The 21,964-nt window shown below is 43.4% G+C and overlaps 1 protein-coding gene across 1 annotated transcript in view; it reads right to left on the bottom strand.

Annotated features, from left to right (window-relative positions):
* Positions 1-365: 365 nt before the first annotated feature.
* The window catches only part of lrp2b (low density lipoprotein receptor-related protein 2b), a gene marked incomplete at both ends in the record, with an annotated part of 73,764 nt that continues 52,165 nt past the window's right edge, over positions 366-21,964 (bottom strand). The window contains 24 exons of the mRNA XM_083787415.1: positions 366-541; positions 684-748; positions 1,099-1,186; positions 1,279-1,398; positions 2,287-2,469; positions 2,629-2,849; positions 3,148-3,276; positions 3,511-3,676; positions 4,997-5,140; positions 5,669-5,794; positions 7,508-7,639; positions 8,525-8,653; positions 9,487-9,609; positions 10,032-10,169; positions 11,480-11,596; positions 12,090-12,206; positions 12,731-12,850; positions 13,729-13,857; positions 15,594-15,839; positions 16,007-16,203; positions 16,359-16,536; positions 20,441-20,664; positions 21,128-21,298; positions 21,544-21,699. Of these exons, the coding sequence (XP_083643541.1) occupies positions 366-541; positions 684-748; positions 1,099-1,186; positions 1,279-1,398; positions 2,287-2,469; positions 2,629-2,849; positions 3,148-3,276; positions 3,511-3,676; positions 4,997-5,140; positions 5,669-5,794; positions 7,508-7,639; positions 8,525-8,653; positions 9,487-9,609; positions 10,032-10,169; positions 11,480-11,596; positions 12,090-12,206; positions 12,731-12,850; positions 13,729-13,857; positions 15,594-15,839; positions 16,007-16,203; positions 16,359-16,536; positions 20,441-20,664; positions 21,128-21,298; positions 21,544-21,699 (3,595 nt within the window). The remainder of the gene's footprint in view (positions 542-683; positions 749-1,098; positions 1,187-1,278; positions 1,399-2,286; positions 2,470-2,628; positions 2,850-3,147; positions 3,277-3,510; positions 3,677-4,996; positions 5,141-5,668; positions 5,795-7,507; positions 7,640-8,524; positions 8,654-9,486; positions 9,610-10,031; positions 10,170-11,479; positions 11,597-12,089; positions 12,207-12,730; positions 12,851-13,728; positions 13,858-15,593; positions 15,840-16,006; positions 16,204-16,358; positions 16,537-20,440; positions 20,665-21,127; positions 21,299-21,543; positions 21,700-21,964) is intronic.

The raw sequence follows: 21,964 nt of genomic DNA, 5'->3' as shown, positions 1-21,964 counted from the left end.
TGTCGTTTTGGATCTACTGTTTAGGTACGGGGGATTCAGAGTCCCTATGGTTGGGACTGATGCGCTTGACCTGAGTACCTAAAAGCAGATCCAATACATCGCCAAACCATAATAAATATATTGCATTGATTATCTTATATTCAATAAATATATATTACATCCTCCTTGAGTTGTCTGACTGAACTGTATGTTATCCTGTCTATCTCCCTCCTTTCTCTCTTTGCTGTCCTATCTCAAAGAAAGCAGATATATGATGATAATAAAAAATAAAATAATAACAATAATATAATAATAATTGTTTTTATCCTGGAGCATAATGCTGAATGCAGAACAGTATCGTCCACTGCTGGTCTGTTTTCTCACTCTCACCTGAAGCTGGGCAGGGTGGGCATGGATGGCATGGAGGGCATACTTGGCATGGAGGGCATACTTGGCACCTTGCTCCGTAGCGTCTCCAGCACTTTAGGCTTCTTGTGAGCAACGTACACCAGGCCAAATAACAGAGCCACGATCACAACAGACACCCCGATGGCTATTCCCACTGACGGACAGAGAGGAGGCAAGGTAGAGTGTTTGAATGTGTGTGCGTGTGTGCAGGGAAAGACAAGATGTCATCCTCTTACCACTACGAAAAGTATAGGCTACTACCAATACTAATTTGGATCAGTTGACAATAATTGTACCTGATGCTGCGATTGTGTGGAATACATTTGTCTCGCAGTAGTCTCCTGTCCACTCTGGAGAGCACCTGAGAAACAATACAATACAAATGTGGCCATAGCTTTACTAGCTTGTGTGTGTGTGAGTGCGTGCATGTTAACCCATTAAGACCTGTGCGAATTAAGGACCCCCAAAATGATATGTAATTGGCTGCAGAGCAGACACCCATCTGAAAATCTTCTGTGCCAGGGATCCCACGAAAAAAAGATTTGTGACAATCATTGTTTTAAATCCTGGCCTGTCAATCGTTTTATTCCAGGGACCCCCAGAATTGAAGATTTATGTTAAACAAAATCTAAAATGACACGGATGCTTTCCCTCTTCATGTGTGTGTGTGTGTGTGTGTGTGTGTGTGTGTGTGTGTGTGTGTTCACTTACTTGCAGAGAGCCTTATTGTCGTCAAAGTAGCAGGTTCCCCCGTTTTGACACTGGCATGGTGGAGGCATAGTGGGGGGTGGGTCAAACCCTGAACAGAAGAACAGAATTCATTCATTGTCAATATTAAATACTTTTCCTTCTCCACAAACCCATAAGATCAAGACAAAATAGGATTCTCACCGGCGTCACATTCCGTGTTACTGCCAGAGACCATGCTGGTGCCCTCAGGACAGGCACAGGTGTATCCTCCGGGTCGGAGCAAACACAGGTGACTGCAGGTGCCTTTACATGGGCTCGTCACTGGATGGACAGAAGGTAATGTGACAGCGTGGTTACATCCTGTTTACATTGTTTTGTTGATTGTCGTAAGACTCGTAAACACATGAACCCTAGCGTGTTGATTCCGACGACAAACGTTCAGCAAAAAAGAGGCCCGGGCCGGCCTAGCGGTTCGCACACCTGGGCTGCTAATCCAACCTGACAAGCGTGTCGCGGGTTCGACTCCCGATCCCAACCACCTTTGCTGCGTGTCACTCCCTATCTCTCCCCCCCCCCATTTCCTGTCAGCTTACTGTAGTGTACACATTACACTATCAATAAAGGCAGAAAAAGACCAAATAATATCTAAAATATATAATAAATAAAAACAGCTAAAAGAGCAGATCTACAAGCTCATACTGTGTTGTCTTATGACACATTGTGAGCTTGTAGATCTGCTCTTTCTGATAAATTGAAAGGGGACAAAAGCCCTGGAGGAACTTCCAAAGAAAATAAATTAGCTGATCTACAACCTGTCACACTGTCACGTGTTGTGAGCTTGTATAGTTATTTTCACAACAAAGTATAAAATGGGGCTCAGGTGGTTAAAGAAAATGAACATGATACGCACATTAGATACAATGATATGACTTGACTATGATGTGTGCGTGCTTATGCATGCCAATAGGCACTTGGTGTTTTGCATGCTTAGGAGCACATGTGTGTGTGTGTGTGTGTGTGTGTGTGTGTGTGTGTGTGTTTGTGTGTGTGTGTGTGTGTGTGTGTGTGTGTGTGTGTGTGTGTGTCAGTGTGTGTGTGTGTGTGTGTGTGTGTGTGTGTGTGTGTGTGTGTGTGTGTGTGTGTGTGTGTGTGTGTTTGTATTTCTGCTGCTGGTAGCCTGATATCTGTGCGTGCGTGCGCATCACTAACTGGCTACAGAGTTGTATCTCTGCTGCTGGTAGACTGATATCTGGGTAAGCCAGGGCCCGGCGGTGAGCAGCTTGGTCTTGGTGCCGCGGCCAAACTTGTCCTGCCGGAACACCTCCCCCTTCTCCTGGGTGCTCCAATAAACATGGTCCTCGAACACACTGACACTGAAGGGGTTCCGTACATCTAGACAAGATACAAAACAGCAGGGTTTTAAATAAAAGTTTATTTTATAAAATAATAATAGCAATAAGATAATTTGACCAGAACATCTTGAAAGAATACAATTTGAATGCAAGTGATCATCAAGTATTTTTTCACTGTGTCCTTCCAACTCTCTCATACCTATGTACACAGAAGTCCTTCTATCTTCTCCTGAAGGCAACACAGACTCAATGCGGCTTTCCTTGGAGTCGGACCAGTAAAGCCTATTTCCGTTGGTGTAGTCGATTGACAGGCCGGTGGGCCAGCCCAGGCCCTCACTAACAAGCACTTTCCTCTGCTGGCCATCCAGCCAAGAGTACTCGATCCTGGCTACCTTGCCGCGGTCCGCCCAGTACAGCATCCTGGACAAAACCAAGGATGATGAGGAAAGATGCACTGATATCGTGCTGCCATGAAAAATGCTGGATGCTACTGTTTATTATATATATCTAAATGCCTAATTTGCCTAATTTGCAGTGGCAATTCCAGTAATAAATGCAGGAAATATACAATATGATGACCTAGTATAGTTAATTCATTATGTATATCCCATAAATTGACTGGAGTTCTCTAACTTTCAACTGTCTGAAACACCGTCTCAAAATTCCATGGTATGTCAGCTATTTCACCAGCTGTGAGAAAAGCGTTTGTGTCTCTCACCCCAGGCGTGGGTTGACGGCCATGGCCGAGGGGTGGCCCAGATCGGTTTTGACCAAGTGTTTCCTGTAGCGCCCGTCCAACATGGCCACCTCTATCCTCCTCACCCTGGAGTCTGCCCAGTATAGGTTCCTGTTTTACAAAATGACAAACCTATAAACACAATGCACGAGTATAACAGTATGTTCAGTTTGGGGAATCTGATATTCATTCATCATTTAATTATCTCAAAAAGATAATTGCTTTGTGGGCTGTAGACAGCCACAGACAGATTATTCCCTGGTGTTTTTCTGAACGGTTTACCACGACATGAAGATAATTGTAAACAAAGGAAATATGCATAAAGAAGACTATAGGCCACCTCACCTGCCCACCCAGTCTACTGCAATTCCGTCTGGGCTGGTGATGTACTTGATGCCAAGGTCAACAGCAGCACCGATGTTGTTGCTGCCATCATCCACTGTTGGTAAGTATGCCCTCTTAATGGCACCTGGTATGGAGTCCTTACCAGCCACAGTGAAGTACACCATACCTGGTCAAATATATGGGCGTCATTATCCAGGATCTCTTTAAAGGTGATATAGACAAGTTTCCAGTGTTTGTACACAGAAGCGAGTGAGTGTTTCCAAACAAATGCATATCTAGCTCCACCCCCCCCCCCCCCCTCATTCTATTGGCTGAGCCAGGTCACTTCACGCTATGGGATTGTTGTTGCTGCTGGGACGGACGCTATGGTTTTTGCTTCGTATGGCTAAATATGACATTACAAAATTATGAATTTCTATCGATATCATAGTTACAACAATGACATTGAGTTGACCCAACCATGCACTATACATAGCGATTCTCATAATTCCAATAGGCTTACATATTAAATCATAAACATACTATTTCACATGAACAATGTTAGTGAAACTAAGATATGGGGATATTATACATTGCAATTGAAATCGCAAATCGCATCGCATCATTATAATACTGCAGTGCTGGGTTGAACACACCGTCACAGCCTCGCACTGCAATTGGCTAAAAGTTTAAATCCCCTCCGACGTCCCGAGTAGTAAACTGTAGTGGATATAAACAGTGCATTCAGCCACAGGGGGGGAAAGGGGGAGTGTGCTGTTGCAGGAGAACACCTCAGCATCATAATATAGGGAAAGATACAGGGGGAAAAGGCCAAAAGAATACATTTATATATATTTAAAATTTTGGCTGAAAACGTCTATATCACCTTTAAGTTCTTTATTAACTTCTCTCATTATTGTTGAGATGTTGTCTTTTCAAAGTGAGGAGGTATGTGATGGGTGGATGTGTGATCATGTAGCCAGTCTGTAGACATGTAGGAGTATGTGATGGGTGGATGTGTGATCATGTAGCCAGTCTGTAGACGTGTAGGAGTATGTGATGGGTGGATGTGTGATCATGTAGCCAGTCTGTAGACGTGTAGGAGTATGTGATGGGTGGATGTGTGATCATGTAGCCAGTCTGTAGACGTGTAGGAGTATGTGGTGGGTGGATGTGTGATCATGTAGCCAGTCTGTAGACATGTGTATCAACTTTATATATTCTGCATTCTTTCTGCCCATTAGACCTTTTGCACAGCAGCCACTGTGACATTAATAAGTAATAGGTTAAACCAGCCAACACAGGCAAAATACAGTTCTGTTCCATTCAGGTGGAAGCCAGGGTGTGTGCTACTATTGAACTTGTTGGCTCACTGAAAAGGCTCTGGCACAATAAATTGAACTGAACCATAGAGTTCACTGTCTTTAGACCATGTCTTTCAGTATGCATGTGTATCCGGCGTACACGTGCGCTCGTGCGTGCGTGCGTGTGTTTGTTTGTGTCTCACTGAGTCCAGTGTTGTTGTAATCCCAGTCATAGTCCAGGGCCATGATGCGCTCCTCCTCCTTGAGGAAGTCGTGGTAGGCCTCCGTCTGCAGGTTGAACCTCCGGATGCGAACGTTCTCTGGCAGGACCAGCAGGGGAACAGACCCTGAGGGACAACAAGGCCCACCAATAGCAGGTAGTAGTGGTTTACTTCCACAAGACATGGGGCAAGCAACGACGTTCATGATAATGTTCAAACTAATTATTATTATTATTTATTATAAATAGAATTTAAATATAGGGCAGATGTCTTCAACAGGGGGTCCGGGACCCCCAGCAGGTCCTCAGAGATACTGCAGGAGAGCAGCCAAATGTTTGTGTTTGATGGAGGACTTTCACCCTCGCTCCCCTAATCTGGGGGGAACATTAGCCGACAATAGAAGCTCTACAAGCTCACAACGTGTCAGACGTGTTGTGAGCTTGTAGAATGGTGATTTTTGGTGAAGAGGTTTGGTGGTGTACACTACAGGGACAAAAGAGCAGACCAAGTAAGTAGTACTTGGCGAGAAGAAAACATTGAAGACCGCTGATAAAGTGCATAAGTGGACCAACTGACACTGACACACACTGACAGTTCAGAAGCCAGAGTGACAGTGGTGAGTGGTGTGCAATGTTCTGGTGTAAACCGTCTCACCTTCAGCCTCACACATGCCGCCGGCTCCCACAGAGCGATACCCAGGAGCACACTCGCAGTCATAGCCGCCCTTCCTGTTCTTACATGATTGGGGGCAGGTACCATACACCTCACACTCATTAATGTCTGCAAGAGATGTTGGAATGACATTTTTAACATACAACGCACACTGGAAATAGTTCATCTTTCACTGGACAACTCCCGTCGCAAGTTGATGATGTAATTAGTCCAGCCGTGTGGAATGTATGGATGCATGTGCTAGTAAAAAGTATTAAAATTTTGCTCATATTAACTTTAGTAACTTAAGTACCGGTATTGTGTTTTGTTTAGCACATGCATCCATACATTCCAGATTCCATAGGGCTGGACCACACATACAGGTATGACATCATCAACAGGACTGAAGCGGTCCCTATTGAGTGCAAGACAAACTATTTCTTAATAAATAAAATATATAATGTGTTTTTAATTTCTAATTTGAGCTACTGGAATCCAATAGCGCCCTGCTTGGCACTCAGCATCAAGGGTTGGGGGTAAGTCCCTGTGACGGGGTGTAGCCTACATGTACATCAAGCTGCCTCACGCTAAGGAAACAGGAGATAGGCTCTGTGGGCCTATGGGCCACATACAGTACTGTAGAACCGTTGGTTCCCATGGCTACTTAATGTACTACTGTACAGTGCTCACAGACAGCACAGTATGGATTACATTTAGAAGTAGGAGCCCCTTCAAACACCTCCTACAGTATGACCAATGTACTGTACATGTTATATTTTTCTTATACTATTGCTGCTATTTAGTTATTATTTTTGTTATTTCTTATTAATGTTGCTACAAAGTAGAATTTTACTATTTTGTAATCATATATATATGATTACAAAATAGTAAAATTCTACTTTGTCATTATAAGGTGCAACACTACAATCTGGAATTTTGAATCTTGGAAGAGACATGGCTGTTACATAATTTGCATGAAATATATTTTTTAAATTACATTGATAATTGCTCTATGAGTCATTGTCAACCATTTAAACATTAATAGTGCTGTAATTATCTGTACTGCTCTGTCTTTTTCTTTTTTTTAAATACCATTTTGAACTAAAACCCACGTCATTGTTGTTTGGTGTCCACAGGCCTCCATACCACTTCTCACAACAAATGACATGCTTTTATCTGCGCTGTGCGCTCCCTCAGGAGGTATTTTCAGGCAAGCTAATAAAAGCCTATTTTGTTTTCAGTTGAATTTGAAGAGGGACAGCATCATAAATGGAAGAGGTAGGAACGGTTGCAGTCGTTAAAAACGATATTAAATATTTATCGCGTGCATATCTGGTTGGGTTTGCAGCATGGGCAAATACCCTTGCTCTGTGTACTGCAGGAGTATTACTTTGTGTGGGTGTGTGCGTCCGTGTGTGCACCGTGCACGTGAATGCCCACACCTACAGAAATCTGTCATGTTGCATACTCAAGCAATTCTAGTGCCTAGTCTGTCGGGTGGAAACCTCATATGTCTGTAAAACTGTTACTTTTCAGGATTTCAAATTCAAAAATAACATAAGTAGCAGATTGACAAGATCAAAGCGCGTCGCGCCACATTTTGAGCTGGTAGATCTGCTAATTTGTGTGACACCGTATAACGGAGTAGTAGGGCATTACAATTCTGGAGATGAGAGGTTTCTGCCAGACAGCAACGGTATGCACTTACACACATTCAACTGTGTGTGTTTCTGTGTATGTACGTGCAAGGATGCATGAGTGAACTTGCAAAATTGTTTGTGGACACAGGCTTGTGTGTGCGGCTGTGCGCATTGCATGTGCACGTTGTGCGTGCATGCGTACCTAGGCAACTGTAGGTGCTGTCTGGATCCACTTTGTATCCAGGATTGCAGGAGCAGATGAATCCTGTACCGTTGAGGTTGGTGCACGTGTGCTGGCACAGCTTCTCCTCACAGTTGCGGTCAGGGCCGAAATCTGGAGCCAGACAAGACAGACAAACATATACTGTAAAAATCCTGATGATTAATTTAACTCATAACTGTGGATAAGTGTAACCAAATGGTCCGGTAAGGGTCCATTTGTGACCAGATTTGACTGAGAGACTGACATCGCGCACATTCCACTTTTTCTTTCTTTCCAAATGAGTTAATAGCACAGGCAGACTCTTCACATACTAGAGCATGTCTGAAATAAGTGTCAAAGCTGAAATTGACATGTAAATATGAAATAAATGCTTAAACATGTAGCTAGGTGTAATGTTAGAGACCACAGAAGTGAACCTTTCAAGCCTGTTTTCTCAACTCGCTGTTTTCTGCAAGACATCACTCTATAAGCCATATCTCCAAAACTGTTGGGTCAAACTGAACAACCAATGTCAATTTGAAGCTATGATTCCCTGCTTTGATATGAAACAAAAATTAAAAAGAATCCAATGGCAGTCTCCTAGTCAAATTTGGTCACATTTGGTTACATTTTTTAATTTTTACGGTAAAAATACTGAATGTAGATAAGATGCATCCACCTTTCAGTGTCAAGACATGTTCATATACGGTAGCTGAATGAATCGGCTATCCGACATATGTTTTGATCATAAAAAGATTTGCAGTTACCTATCATTTAAATAACAAATTCATTTAAACCATTTTACAGCAGATGTATATTTGGAGCTTCAGTTCTTACTTGTGAATTGTTATATTAGACTTTATTAAAAAAATATATCCTTATTTGTTTTAGAAACAACAATGAATAACAGCAACAAGTAGTGAGTGGAGATAAAAAATGTGTGACATTAAAATGTGCGACATTGCCGCTGATAAATTGATACTTTTCCTGCACTGAAGGTGAACAGTGGCTACTCACTGCAGCCTATCTCGTCAGTGAGGTCGCCACAGTTGTCGTTGTGGTCACACACATAGGGCAGAGACACACAGTGTCCGTTGGTGCATTTAAACTCCTCCAGAGTGCACGGGGGCAGGGTGGGCTCCCGGCCTAGGAAGAGACAGACGCACAAACACACCGACAGGACAAAAACACGAATGTACACATGAACATAGATATTCATATTCGTGCACCTGCACACAGTGGCAGGCAGATACGTATGAATAAACTTACAGAATTTACACTCAAAAAATGAACATCATCACATTCATCTTCAGCTTTCTATTCAACTGTTACTCTAATCTCCTCCCCCAAATAATTTCCTGTGAGTGATTTTTAAGCCTAATTATGCAATTATGCTTTTTATTATACGCTCTATAATTTCAGGTTTTTTGTACTCGGCACTGACCGATGGACATTCTTAGATCCTGTTCCAAGAATGTCCTTTGATATAAATGATCGTTCAGGAGACATTCATGTTCAGCATGATCCCTGGTCAGTGATTACAGTGATGCATTTATTTGTGTCTGAACCCATTACGAGCCAGGTTAGGGGCTGTGTTTAAATGGAGCAGCAGCTGTAACATGATTGAATATCACAATGCATTTGCTCAGCTGTGTTCCAAGAACTAAAGCTACGCTCATGGGAACTTTAATATCATTTGTGCAGGGCTGTTGTAAATCTGTGTTTTAGTGTGTTTGACTATGCTGTGTATGGGTGTTAGCACAAAGTCTTCAATTTCACAAGTTTAGAATAAAAACAGATAAAGATCTAAAAACGTATTGTATATACAGTGAACAAGATAAAATAATAATTTAGGGGTGCAACGGTTAATCAAAGTAATTGATTTCATTGATTATGAAAAATATATAGACTTTCAAAAATAGCGATCTACAAGATCTCAGCACGTCACATTGACATTTAGATCTACAGGAGAGACATACAGAGGTCTTCCTTCTCATCACTGCCGTCTCCACAGTCATCCTTTTGGTTGCACAGCAGGCCAGCGTAGATACAGTAACCGTTGGCACAGCGGAACCTGGACGGCATCTCACAGGTGATGTTCACTGGACACGCACGCGCACACACACACACACACACACACACACACACACACACACACACACACACACACACACACGTGTCACTTCACAACAACAACAACAAAGAACCCTATGCATGACTGATGATGTTCATGTATAACCAATTCTATACGGGAACCCATTTTGGTGTTAGCATCATGTTATGCTTTAGCTATTGAAAAATAGCAGATCTACAAGCTCATAGCGCGCCACCGAGTGGCGCGCTACGAGCTTGCAGGTCTGCTATTTTTGAAAAATCGAAGAACGACTGACATTTCTTTTATCTGATCTCAGGTCAGAATGGGTTCATCAGACCAGTGTGTGTGTCCAGTGGAAACCTTGTATGAATCTGATCTCAGGTCAGAATGGGATAAGTACATTGTATGTACACGCAAAGTCACGCTTACGGCACAAACTGAGCTCCTCGTCGGAGGCGTCCCCGCAGTCGTCGATGCCGTCGCACACCCAGGCCTGGTGCACACAGAGGTGGTTCGCACACTGGAACTGATGACGAGGACACCAGCGGCCCCCTGGGAACCGCGTGGCTGGAGGTGGCATTTATAGGAGAGAAAGCAGTCAAGTCAGTTTAGTCATAGTCTTTGGACTGAAACTTCATTTCGTTTTAGTCACATTTTAGTCACCTGGAATGTCAGTCTAGTTTTAGTCGACTAAATGTCATAAGATTTTAGTCGACTAAATCTACAGTTGATTTAGTCGACTAAAATGTATTTTGTCGGGTCTTGATGCCGTCATAATGAGTGTTTTTACACTTGCTGAAAATAGCCGATCTACAAGCTCACAACGCGTCGCGACGCGTTGTGAGCTTGTAGATCGGCTATTTTCAGCACGCAACCAAGTGTAAAATGACTTATACTGGATCTCTTGTCCCTTCCTAACATTTTAGTCTAGTTTTTATTTGTCGACGAAATTGTCAGTATATTTAGTCTTAGTTGTAGTCATCGTAGCTTAGTTTTCATTTAGTTTCCATTTGTTTTTGTCAGTGAAAATAGGTAGTCGACGAACATTTTTCGTCTTCATTTTAGTCGACGAAAACAACACTGCAGCCTATAGGTGCCCTATAGGCTGCCCGTAGCTAACCGTCCGGGGCCGAGAAGACTATGTTCTTGTCAACCGCTATCAACCTGGCAAGTCATTTGGTCGTGTCATTATAGGCTAAAATTATAGCCTATAATATAAGATATATAAGTTATATATATATAAGATATATATTATAAGATAATAATAAGTATTATTATTATTATTATGAATATCGTTGCTGTCTGGAGGAAACCTCATAACTCAATTTTTGAGGTTTTTGATTTTTTTTTTGGCATAAATCAGTGCTGTTGAACACCCTTTATGTCTATTGAACCAATGTAAAGTAGTAAAAAGTGCTTTGGACAAAACCTCTTAACTCCATTGGACCCTCAAAATGTCTGCTAAAGCAACTAACTCCACCACCTCCCTCTCATGGAAGTAATTGACAATATATAAAGTTACACAACACCAACTTTGATGAGGCTGTATTGCATGCTTTGTTTTAAAAATATACGGTTTTCTTAATTTCCAAATGTATATTTTTAATTTCCTGAAAAAAAATCCTGAGTTATGAGGTTTCCTCCCGACAGCAGAGACGTGCATATTTTAATATTGACGTTTTTCGTATTTTCAGATAAAAATGAATCTAATTGCTGATCTTACAAGCTCACAACGCATCATGATGAAACGCATTTCGAGCTTTTACATGTTTTTTTTGTATAAAGTATAAAGTAAAGCTTACGTGGTTACTTAATGCCCTACTTCAGCATCCAACTGGCTACGAACAGTCACCTCATATTAGAACATCAACACTTACGACAGGTGGTCTCATCGGACAGATCCAGACAGTCAGCTCGTCCGTCGCACTCCAGAGCTGCAGGGACACAGTGACCCGACAGACACTGGAAGAAGCCCGGATGACATGTCTGTAACTCTGCAAGGAGAGCGGAGGGGGGGGGGGGGGACAAGTATGGAATTAGAATAGTGCCATTAGTTGAAACCTAAATAAAAGGTTTTGAATGTCCGGAAATGTGTTTGCAAATACTAAAAGTTCGTTCTGAATCTCTCAAAAATACCTTTGCAAGACTGAAACTTCGCTTTGAATCTCTGAAAAAAGTTTTGAATCTCTTGAAATAAGTTTTGATAGGCCGAAAAGGGATTTTCAAATCTCAGAAGAAAAAAAACGTTTTACAGTGTTTCACCCAGGCATTTTCAAATTATCTATTTATCTATTTATTATCTGAATTACTATTATATAAGTTTGTCACATACACTGCTTCAGAATTTACTTTTTTGGCACCGTTTTCCATTTGTTTCCATGTTTGAAACCTCGTAAAGTCCAAACTTAAAATAAAGGGTGTGTGTGTGTGTGTGTGTGTGTGTGTGTGTGTGTGTGTGTGTGTGTGTGTCTGTGTGTGTGTACTCACCACAGTCTCGTTCATCTGAGTTGTCTCCACAGTCGTTCTCATGGTTACAAACCCAGATACCAGGGATGCACTGCTCGTTGTCACAGCGATACTCACTCTCAGAGCATGGCCTTGGTTCTGCACAACGCACACACGCACACAAGAACACACACACACACACGCGCGCGCACACACACAGTATCAGAATGGGGTGCTGACATATACTAAAACTCTCACTGCGGTTGTTAACAGAAAGGTTTTGGTATGTATGATCTAGTACTGTATGTGCATAAAGAATTCAGTGAGAATTCAATCTCATCAATCTCTGGAACAGATTGATGTTTGGATGAATTAAAGGCTCACACTGCTGTCAATACATGTAATAGTCCATTCACAGAATGGCCATGAATGGACTATTCTCCTGGTAAAAACAAACAAACATTATCTTCAATGAAATCCACAAAGCTTCTTTAAAAACAAATCAAACAAACTATGATTGGCAAAAAATGTCAATAATGAATGTGCTGGCAGACCGTGGTATGATCATGGTGCTTCAACTAAAGTATGGTGTATTGATGACCAATGGGAAGTCACGGACAGATGAAAGAATGGGCCAATGGGTGAATGACAACGAGGTGAATGTGAAATATAACGGCACTCACGGCAGTCCCTCTCATCGGAGCCGTCCCCGCAGTCGTTGGCGCCGTCACACTGCCAGCGAATGGGAACGCAGAGGTGGTTGTCACAACGGAAGTCTCCCAGAGGGTCACAGGTCACTGCCTCTGTGGCGATTAAAGCAGGTGGTCAGTACAATCTCATTCTGCACTTCAGTACTGTACAACATGCAAACCAGGACTTAGCTTAGATGCCTCTTCATTGTAAAAGAGTGAATTCTACGCCTGAACCAGTCTCTATACTCAGGCTGTAGTCTGTAATATAGTACTGTACATAACACAAAGAAAAGACAGACACAGTGGCCTAAGTAATTAGAGGCATAGTAACCATTTTGGGAACCATAAGCTGTCAATTTTGAGTCTGTCATGCAACGGGATGGAGCTCGTTATTTTTTATTGATAACAAGCACCTTGTAGATCAGGCTTAACAAGTCGGGTTCTTATAGAGCCCACTATTATTCTGTGAAAAGAACAGTTGTGAGTGACTGTGAGTTTGTGGTTGAACGCCATATAAAATGAAATGAACACGACAAAAGTTAAAAAATATTTTTGCCTACGGAAAATATTTATAATATGTGTATATATATACATATTTATTTAACCAAATAATATCACTTGCACTACATTTTACTAGGGACAATTGACCTTTTTACTTTTGGAAAATAATAGACACCCTGGCAGCGCTGGTTTGCAGATATCAATACACCTTTAGGCTGACATGTTTGTGCCAGCATGGGTGATTAGATTTATTTCTTCATCGCCTCTTCTCTTGATTGTTTAACCATGACGTCACTGGCCACTATGTTCGATAACAGGCTTGATAAGCCCAAAGCTTATTGATATCGGGTATACTCAATAAGCTTGTTAGCAGGTTTTTTTTTAAGGTATCAGGTATCAGGTTTCAAGATCCATCCCTAGTGACTCACGCACACACGCACACACACGTGCGCACAAACGCAAGCACGTACACAGCCACACGCACTCACCGCAGCCCTGCTCATCACTGTTGTCGAGGCAGTCGTTGGTGCCATCACATCGGGCCCACTGAGGGATACAACGGTAGTTGGTCTTACAGGAAAACTCTGTGTCCTCGTCACACTTGTAGTCCGGACCCCCTGGGGTGGGGGGGGGGGGGGGGGGTAGAGTGATGACAGGGACGGTGATTAAGCGAGAGAGAGAGATAGAGATAGAGAGAGAGAGAGGCGGGGGATGGGGACAGAATAGAGGGAGAGAAGGGTGAGGGAGAACAGTTGAAAACAAATTAATGAATGAGTGTCAGGGGATGTGTGCAGAGAGAGAGAGAGGGGAGAGAAGGGAACGATAACAGGAACAGATAGAGAGAGTAATGGAGGACAGAAGGAACAGATAGAGAGAGTAATGGAGGACAGAAGACGGATGAAATGGTGAGGGAAAGAAAAGGAGGGAGGTAGAGATGGTGGAATGGGAGAGAGAGAGAGAGAGAGAGAGAGTGAGATAGTGGTATGTATGGTGAGAGTGATAGGAGGAGATAGTGAGACAGAAAGATAAACAAGGTAAGGATGAGCAAAAACAACAAGCGTTTATTAGCACCTCTGCAGATCACATTGATTTCAGAACGCACGCTTTTGAATTTGTGTTTGGTGTGTGCAACACATATAAATTAATTTGCGCCGATTCATCACAAGCGCTGGTACGTGTCGTGTATTGATTATGCGTCCACATAAAACCGCAGGAATCCAATGCTTCGTTAAGCCATCAGCACCAGCAGGGCGCTGGATATTGACCATCCCATCAATCTCTGTAATATATCATTAGCTGTTCATAATGAGTAGGAGTTCATTAGATTCATTGGCACGCAGGCCACATGGTTATGGAGGCCTTTTCCGTACGGAGGTTATAGGTTTCAATCCCCCCCCCCCCCCCCCCCCCCCCCCCCCCCAAGCAATCAAAGTATTGTAGGTCAGCCATTAATCCATCCTGTCGACAAAACCCTGAAACACTGAACGGCTCCAGGTGGCGCTGGCCTCTCTAAAGGTACGGTGCTTTCAGACGGGCACCGATTAACGCATTCTGAACGGGAACCCATTTTGGTGTTAGCATCATGTTATGCTTTAGCTATTTAAAAATAGCAGATCTACAAGCTCATAGCGCGCCACCGAGTGGCGCGATACGAGCTTGTAGGTTGTAGGTCTGCTATTTTTGAAAAATCGAAGAACGACCGACAACGGCGCGACAACGCAAGCGTGAAAGAAAATCAGACCCATCTGAACTGAGTGGTGCTGTTGGTGTGTCGGACAATTGGCTGTCGGACTATTGGTTGTCAGACTATTGCATGGCTGTCAGACTATTAGCTGTCAGACTATTGGTTACTTGTCGGACTATTGGTTGTCGGACTATGAATTCTGTACTGTACTCAGTATACAGTACAGTGCACTGTATACTGTACTGCCTCTCATCATGCACCTGTGCATGTGCTACACCGTAGTCTGTACTTCACTGTGTGCTCTGTGCTGGTGTTACACTAACACTAAAACATGCACATCATGCACCTGTGCACAGTGTGAAGCTCAACAGTGCCACTTTGTCACCTGTTGGCACTCTAAGCAGACAGACAAGACAGACAGTCACACATTGCTGTTCCTTGGAGTGGCTGCACCACTCAAAAAGCTCCACAGAATCCCGGTTTACTCAGTCTTGCGAGTGCGACAATTTCACGCGCTCACGTATATAAGCGTATATAAGCGTTGTCGCCCCTCAGAACAAAAAATGCAGGTCTTGTTGAAAATGAATTGTGTGCGTGTGTGTGCATTTGCAGATTGCTCGACCGGTCTAACTGGACAAGAGACGAAACATAATGCAAAGTCCCACATACTGCAAGTTTCAAACGGCTCGTCAGAATTGTCCCCGCAGTCATCCTGGGCGTCGCACACATAGCTGGCGGGCACACAGCGACCGTTGGTACACTGGAACTGGCCTGGCCGACAGGTCTTCTGGGCACAGCCGTCCGGGTCCTCGTCGCTGCCGTCGGAGCAGTCTTGGAAACCGTCGCAGTGCCAGGATACTGGGACGCATTGCTTGTTCTTACACTGGAACTGGTTCACCTCACACCGGTGGTCACCTGCACGGGGGGACAGATCAGAACTCAATACAGAGACAGGTAAACCAAGGGGCAGAGAGAGAAGACATGCACGACATGAAGGGAGGGAGTCGGATTCAAACTCCCTTATATATATATATATATATGAACAGGAGGAGTGTGTGTGTGTGTGTGTGTGTGTGTCATACTGCAGAGGGAAGCGTCCTCATCGGAGCCATCAGCACAGTCTGAGTGGCCGTCACAGAGGAACCCAGGGACGGTGCAGTTGCCGTCCAGACACTGGAACTGGCCGACGGGACAAACGCGGGTCGGGCAGGTCCGAGGTTCGTCCGAGCCGTCACCGCAGTCGGACTGGCCGTCACACTTCCACCAGATTGGAACACATCTGTGGAGGGACAAGAAATCAATAGCCTCTCACAGACAGACAGTTTGTGTAAAATCATAAACGTCCAAGAACCTGAAAATGGACCAAGTTCATATACAATTCAGACCCAAACTGACAGATGATTCATCTGAGATGAATGGAGGAAAATAACTGACTTCTCATTGTCCCCACAGCGGAACTGGGTGCTGGAACAGTCCGCCACACACTGGATACGGAAGCCCACAGAGATGCCGATAAAGTGGTCCGGACACTCGCAGGTAGCACCGCTCCCTCCAGGTGCAATCAGACATAGGTGACTGCAGGTCAGGTGATGGGAGGAGCAGGGGTTATCACCTAGGAAATGAATGGACAAAAACTAAATGACTATTTTGCTGAACTGTGGTATTTAATTGAATGATTCAAAATGAACATGATCAAAACCTAGAATTTTCAAAAACAAATTCTAATAAATTAAACTTGTATATAAAAATGGTCACCGGACAAAGCATACTCCTACAGAAATAATACTCATAATTTGGGTCTGGAGGAGCTCGTTTTATATCATCAAGTGACTTTTGACTTAAGGGTGAAATCAGTTCATTCTGCAGGGAGCATGAGATATTTTGTGTGCAAAGGTGACATCTTGAAATGTCATCAAATATTGGTCAGGCTTTATCCTCCATGGAGCATGAATGCACTCAGACATTTTGGCCAAATGGAAAGGCCACTATAGGAAAGGCCAGAGGGTCAGTAGAGGCAATCCTTCAGAGAGTACGAAGGTGCACAGCTGATTCCAGGGATCTAGCCTGTAGATATATGTTGTTTATGGGTAAAAACTATGCATCATTTGCAATATGTTGACTTAATGTTGACGCTAGAATAAATTCATTGGGTCACCATAATCACTTATCAAGACCATCCCCTGGCATGCACAGCAATTTCCATGGCAAACTAGCCAGTCGTTTTTAAAGGGATTGTGACATTAAAAAAAATGTTTTATTTTTATTTTTAGGTTTTCTAATCTCAATTGCACACAAAAAACATGAACTTTTAACATTCAGTAGATTTTCTGTGATCTGGGGTTTTCTGGCTCAAACAGGTGCTCTGATTTTCCTGCTGTTTGTGATGTAAGATCCTGCAAATCCCATATATGTCAATGGGATTTGCCAGCAGATGTCACTGTTTTCACTGTGTTGCCTGTTTTCATTGTAGCTCAAAAGGCTTCCAAACCCCCAAAAAAACTTCAGACCACAGAAAATCCACTGAATGTTCAAAGTTCAGGTTTTTTGGGTGTAATTGAGGTCATAAAACCTAAAAGAAAAAAGAAAAAGAAAAATAAATGAAAATGAATGTCATAAAACCTTTAAGAACACTGAACGCCATCACCGACATCCATAGAGCACCGAAGTCTGACGTCACTTTCAGTAGAGGGCGCCAGTAGTACACAGGTTCATGTCTTTTTTTATTTGCATTGAAATCACCATAGGGCGATTTTAGGTCGCTTCATATAAGAACTGCGTTTGAAAGATAAACCGATCATCCTGGCCTTTCTGTCAGGGCGGTGGCTGTGCGTCGCTAATGGACCCATTTCGCAGACCCATTTCGCAGACGGTAAGCCTGTTGCGTCATTTCCTGTGTTGCCTGTATGCTGTCTGACGGCTGTGTTGTTGTCAGCAGCACGAACGGGACAAACACCAAACATTATTGTATTGCGCTGCTGTGATTCAGATTCAGACACACACTGTCACTGTTAACTATCCTACTCTGTGGCGATCTTATCGCTACTCGGGTTGGCTGTTTGGCGGGGCGACCGTCCCCTTCTGTCGGCTCAGCCGGGCGATTGTGATGGCTTTCCGCCAACACCACCCCTTCCCTCCCGGCGGACTTCCCTCTCGCTCTAGCCCTCTCTCCTGCGCCGTATGCAATATGCACAGTTACAGCCCTGACGCCTTTGCTGCTTCGGGCGTGTGTATCAAGTGCAGCATGTTTGCGGTGCTGGAGGAGAGGCTCAGCGAGTTGGAGTCAATTCTAGCTAGCGGTGCAAACGTTAGCTTAGCCCGAGCTCACACACAACCACGGGGAGCCCACCACCATTCACGGTCGAAGGGCATTTCATCGCCATCGACCGCGACTGGTTGGGGCTCGCACAAACAGGACGGCTGGGCCAAGGTGGCTGCTACTGGTCGAAAGCGTGGAAGTAAACAAAAGCACACGGGACACCAACCACCTCACGTTTCAAACAGTTTTTCCCCACTCACTGCTATACCCGTTGAGTCTGACAGTGAGATTTCAGTTCCACTTGATGGCCCGCAACCCCCGCAACGCAAGCGGCGGCGTGTCATTAAGAACACAACTCTGGTTATCGGTAGTTCTATAATGAGAAACGTGAAATTAAAGACTCCAGGAACTATAGTCAAATGCATCCCCGGGGCCAGAGCGGGCGACATCGAATCAAATCTGAAACTTATTGCTAAAAGTAAATGTAATCGCTATGATAGGATTGTAATTCATTGCGGGGGCAACGACACTCGACTTCGGAAATCTGAGATTACGAAGATAAATATTGAGTCAGTTTGCACATACGCAAAGACAATGTCGGACTCCGTAATTTTCTCTGGTCCCCTGCCAAACATGATTAATGATGACATGTTTAGCCGTATGCGCCAACTCAACCGCTGGTTGTCTAGGTGGTGTCCAGATAATAACGTGAGCTTTATAAATAATTATAAAACCTTTGAGGGGAATACTGGTCTGATAGAGAGAGACGGCATACATCCAACTTGGGACGGTGCAAAGCTCATCTCTAGAAATATGGACGATTTTATAGATACATTATGACCACCCAGAGTTGGGACCAGGAAGCAGAGTTGCAGTCCTACACAGCTCTCTGTGCTTCCTCTAGTGCAGCCACCTACCCCACCTGTCCTACAAATCAGAACTATACAAACTATACAGTCTCTGAGTCTGTACAGGCTGAACAAACCATATAGGCTGCACAAACAAAAACAAAAGGAAATAGGAGCTGTACATACAAACTTGATACAAATCAAAACCAATACAGTAGTACCACAAAATACAAATATCAAATGTGGATTTCTAAATATTAGATCTCTACGCAAAAAAGGAACATTAGTAAATGAAATCATATCAGACAATTGTCTTGATCTATTTTGTCTGACTGAAACATGGCTGGGTGAGCAAGAATATGTCAGTTTAAATACTGCCACCCCACCAAGTCACACCAATGCACAAATACCTAGAGACAATGGTAAAGTTGGAGGTGGAGTTGCTGCCATCTTCAATTCAAGCCTAACAATTAGTCCTAGAGCTAGAGCTACATACAAATCATTTGAAAGCTTGATTCTCAACCTTTCACACCCAAGCTGGAAATCAATACAGCCGCTGATAGTCATTACAGTGTACCGCCCCCCCGGCGCCTACACACAATTTCTATCCGAGTTTTCTGAATTTCTATCAAGTCTAGTCCTCGAGTCTAATAAAATCATCTTAATTGGTGATCTAAATATTCACGCGGACATAGGAACTGATAGCCTGAATAGAGCGTTTGTCTCATTGATTGATTCAATCGGTTTCTCTCAGTGTGTAGACAAACCTACTCACATTCTCAACCATACCCTAGACCTCATTCTGGTCTATGGTATCAAAATAGAGCACCTCACAGTTTTTCCAGAAAATCGTGACCTCTCTGATCATTATTTGATCACCTTCGATTTTACATTGATCGACTATACGCCACTGGACAAAAATGTCCTTGGCAGAAGTATATCTGAGAGCGCTGTAAATAAATTCAAGGAGATAGTTCCATCAGCCATCAACTCAGTATACTTCAACAAAATAGAGGACCTCCACACATATAGTCCTCCTCAACTCGATCAACTTGTTGATAGTGTCACATGCTCATTTCAAAATACGCTAGACTCTGTTGCTCCCCTGAAAAGGAAGGTAATAAAGCAACAAAGGCTAGCCCCATGGTACAACTCGGAAACTAGAAACCTCAAGCGAACGTCTCGCAAACTTGAAAAAAAATGGCGCTCAACCAAACAGAAAGAATCATGTATAGTCTGGCAGAATACTGTCTTGTACTGTCTGTCTTTGTTTTATTTGTCTTGTTCTGACCTTGATTGGGGGGGAGGGGGGGATATTTACATGTCGGATACAACAAAATGTACACATATGTTTTTTCATTTATTCATCAATAAAAATCAAAATAAAGTGTTAAAAAAGAAAGAATACATACTGCGAGGCTGCCTGTAGGGGTGGCAGACATGGATGTCATGGGGCCGGTGCGTGTTGTTGCCCATGGCCATGCGCTCAGCACCGGTGTACTTGTGGGCCCTCTCCACCGTGTGCGTGTTCCAGTCGGTCCAGTAGAGGTAGTCCTCGAACAGGGTGAGCGCGTAGACGTGGGGGAGGGACCCGGCAATGACCCGCTGTCTGTTCTGACCGTCCATGTCTGCAAAGCTGGAGGTTTATGTTTTCATTTAGGCATTTACAGTATACGTACAGTTTCAGCTTCATAATTGACAATTCATTGAGAATTCTACACATAATAGCAATATAATATTGAAGCAAATTATAAAGTAATAAGTGTGTAAATTGGCAAGAATTACACATTCTCACACCATTACACGACTGTGTAATAGTGTAATGTAGCACAAATGGAAAGTTGTATGTATCTAATGCTTTGAGAGAAGTTATGTTAAGTTAACATTAACATACAGCATATAACAATCTAAAGAGTTCAGCGTCTTGCTTATGGACACAAACAGCTATAAATGAACAGCACATTGGATACAATTACACAGACATGAAATTAGCTTTCTTTTCGGGACATGAGTTATAGCATGTCCATTAGTTTAGTGTCATTTTGAAATGGGCTTCATCTCTGATATGTTCGAAAGAAAGCCCCGTCATGCATGCTCACTCCAGGAAGTTGAGGTGGGAGTCGGCGAAGAAGATCTTGTTGGTGGTATAGTCTATGGTCAGTGAATAAGGCCATTCTAGCTTGGCTGTGATGATGGCACTGGCACTGGTGCCATCCATGCCAACCCTGCCGATGTAGGCTTTGTCTCCCCAGTCTGTCCAGTACAGCCACCTGGATTGAATACAAACAAAGGCTAAAGTACAGACAGTACAATGTAGAAAAGTACAACTGTTGCACTTGCTCCTGGACGTTGATGTGCATGTCCATTCGTATTGGTATCTGCATCTTTTTTATATTGAACATTAATTAACATTTAGATGTGCCCTTTCGGTGTGTGTGAGTGTGAGTGTGAGCTTGTGTGTGTGTGTTTATGTGTGCGCGCGCGTGCGTGCGCGCACACGTCTGTGTTTCAGTACCCATATTTGGGGTTGACAGCCACAGCCAGGGGGCGTGTGATGACGTAGCTGACGTTGCCGGCGAGGACGGTTCCAGAGAGCAGCTTCTTCTGACTGCGGCCGTCCAGTTCCATCACGTGCACCGAGCAGTAGTAACCGTCCACCCAGTACAGCTTCCTGCAGGAGGCACATCGACACACTTCACTCTCACATCTCTGTGTGTTCTGTATTCGGTTTAAATGTATTTGACATACTGTTAAGGAGACATCATCTACTATTCTGTAGTACAGCTGTAAAGGGGAATTATTGCCACTCATATCTGTCATCAAACATATTTTTCCTGATTTAGGCATAGTTACATTCCGGATAGCCTCGGAAACCCAGACGTTTTTATTTCCAGGGATGAAAAAAAAAGTCTGGGTCTGAGTCCACTTCAATTCGG

This window comes from Protomyctophum parallelum, assembly GCF_964188405.1.
Source record: "Protomyctophum parallelum genome assembly, chromosome: 17".
In the NCBI taxonomy this organism is placed as follows: domain Eukaryota; kingdom Metazoa; phylum Chordata; class Actinopteri; order Myctophiformes; family Myctophidae; genus Protomyctophum; species Protomyctophum parallelum.
Note: the sequence above shows the minus strand (reverse complement) of the source record. Positions and strands in the feature narration are given on the sequence as shown.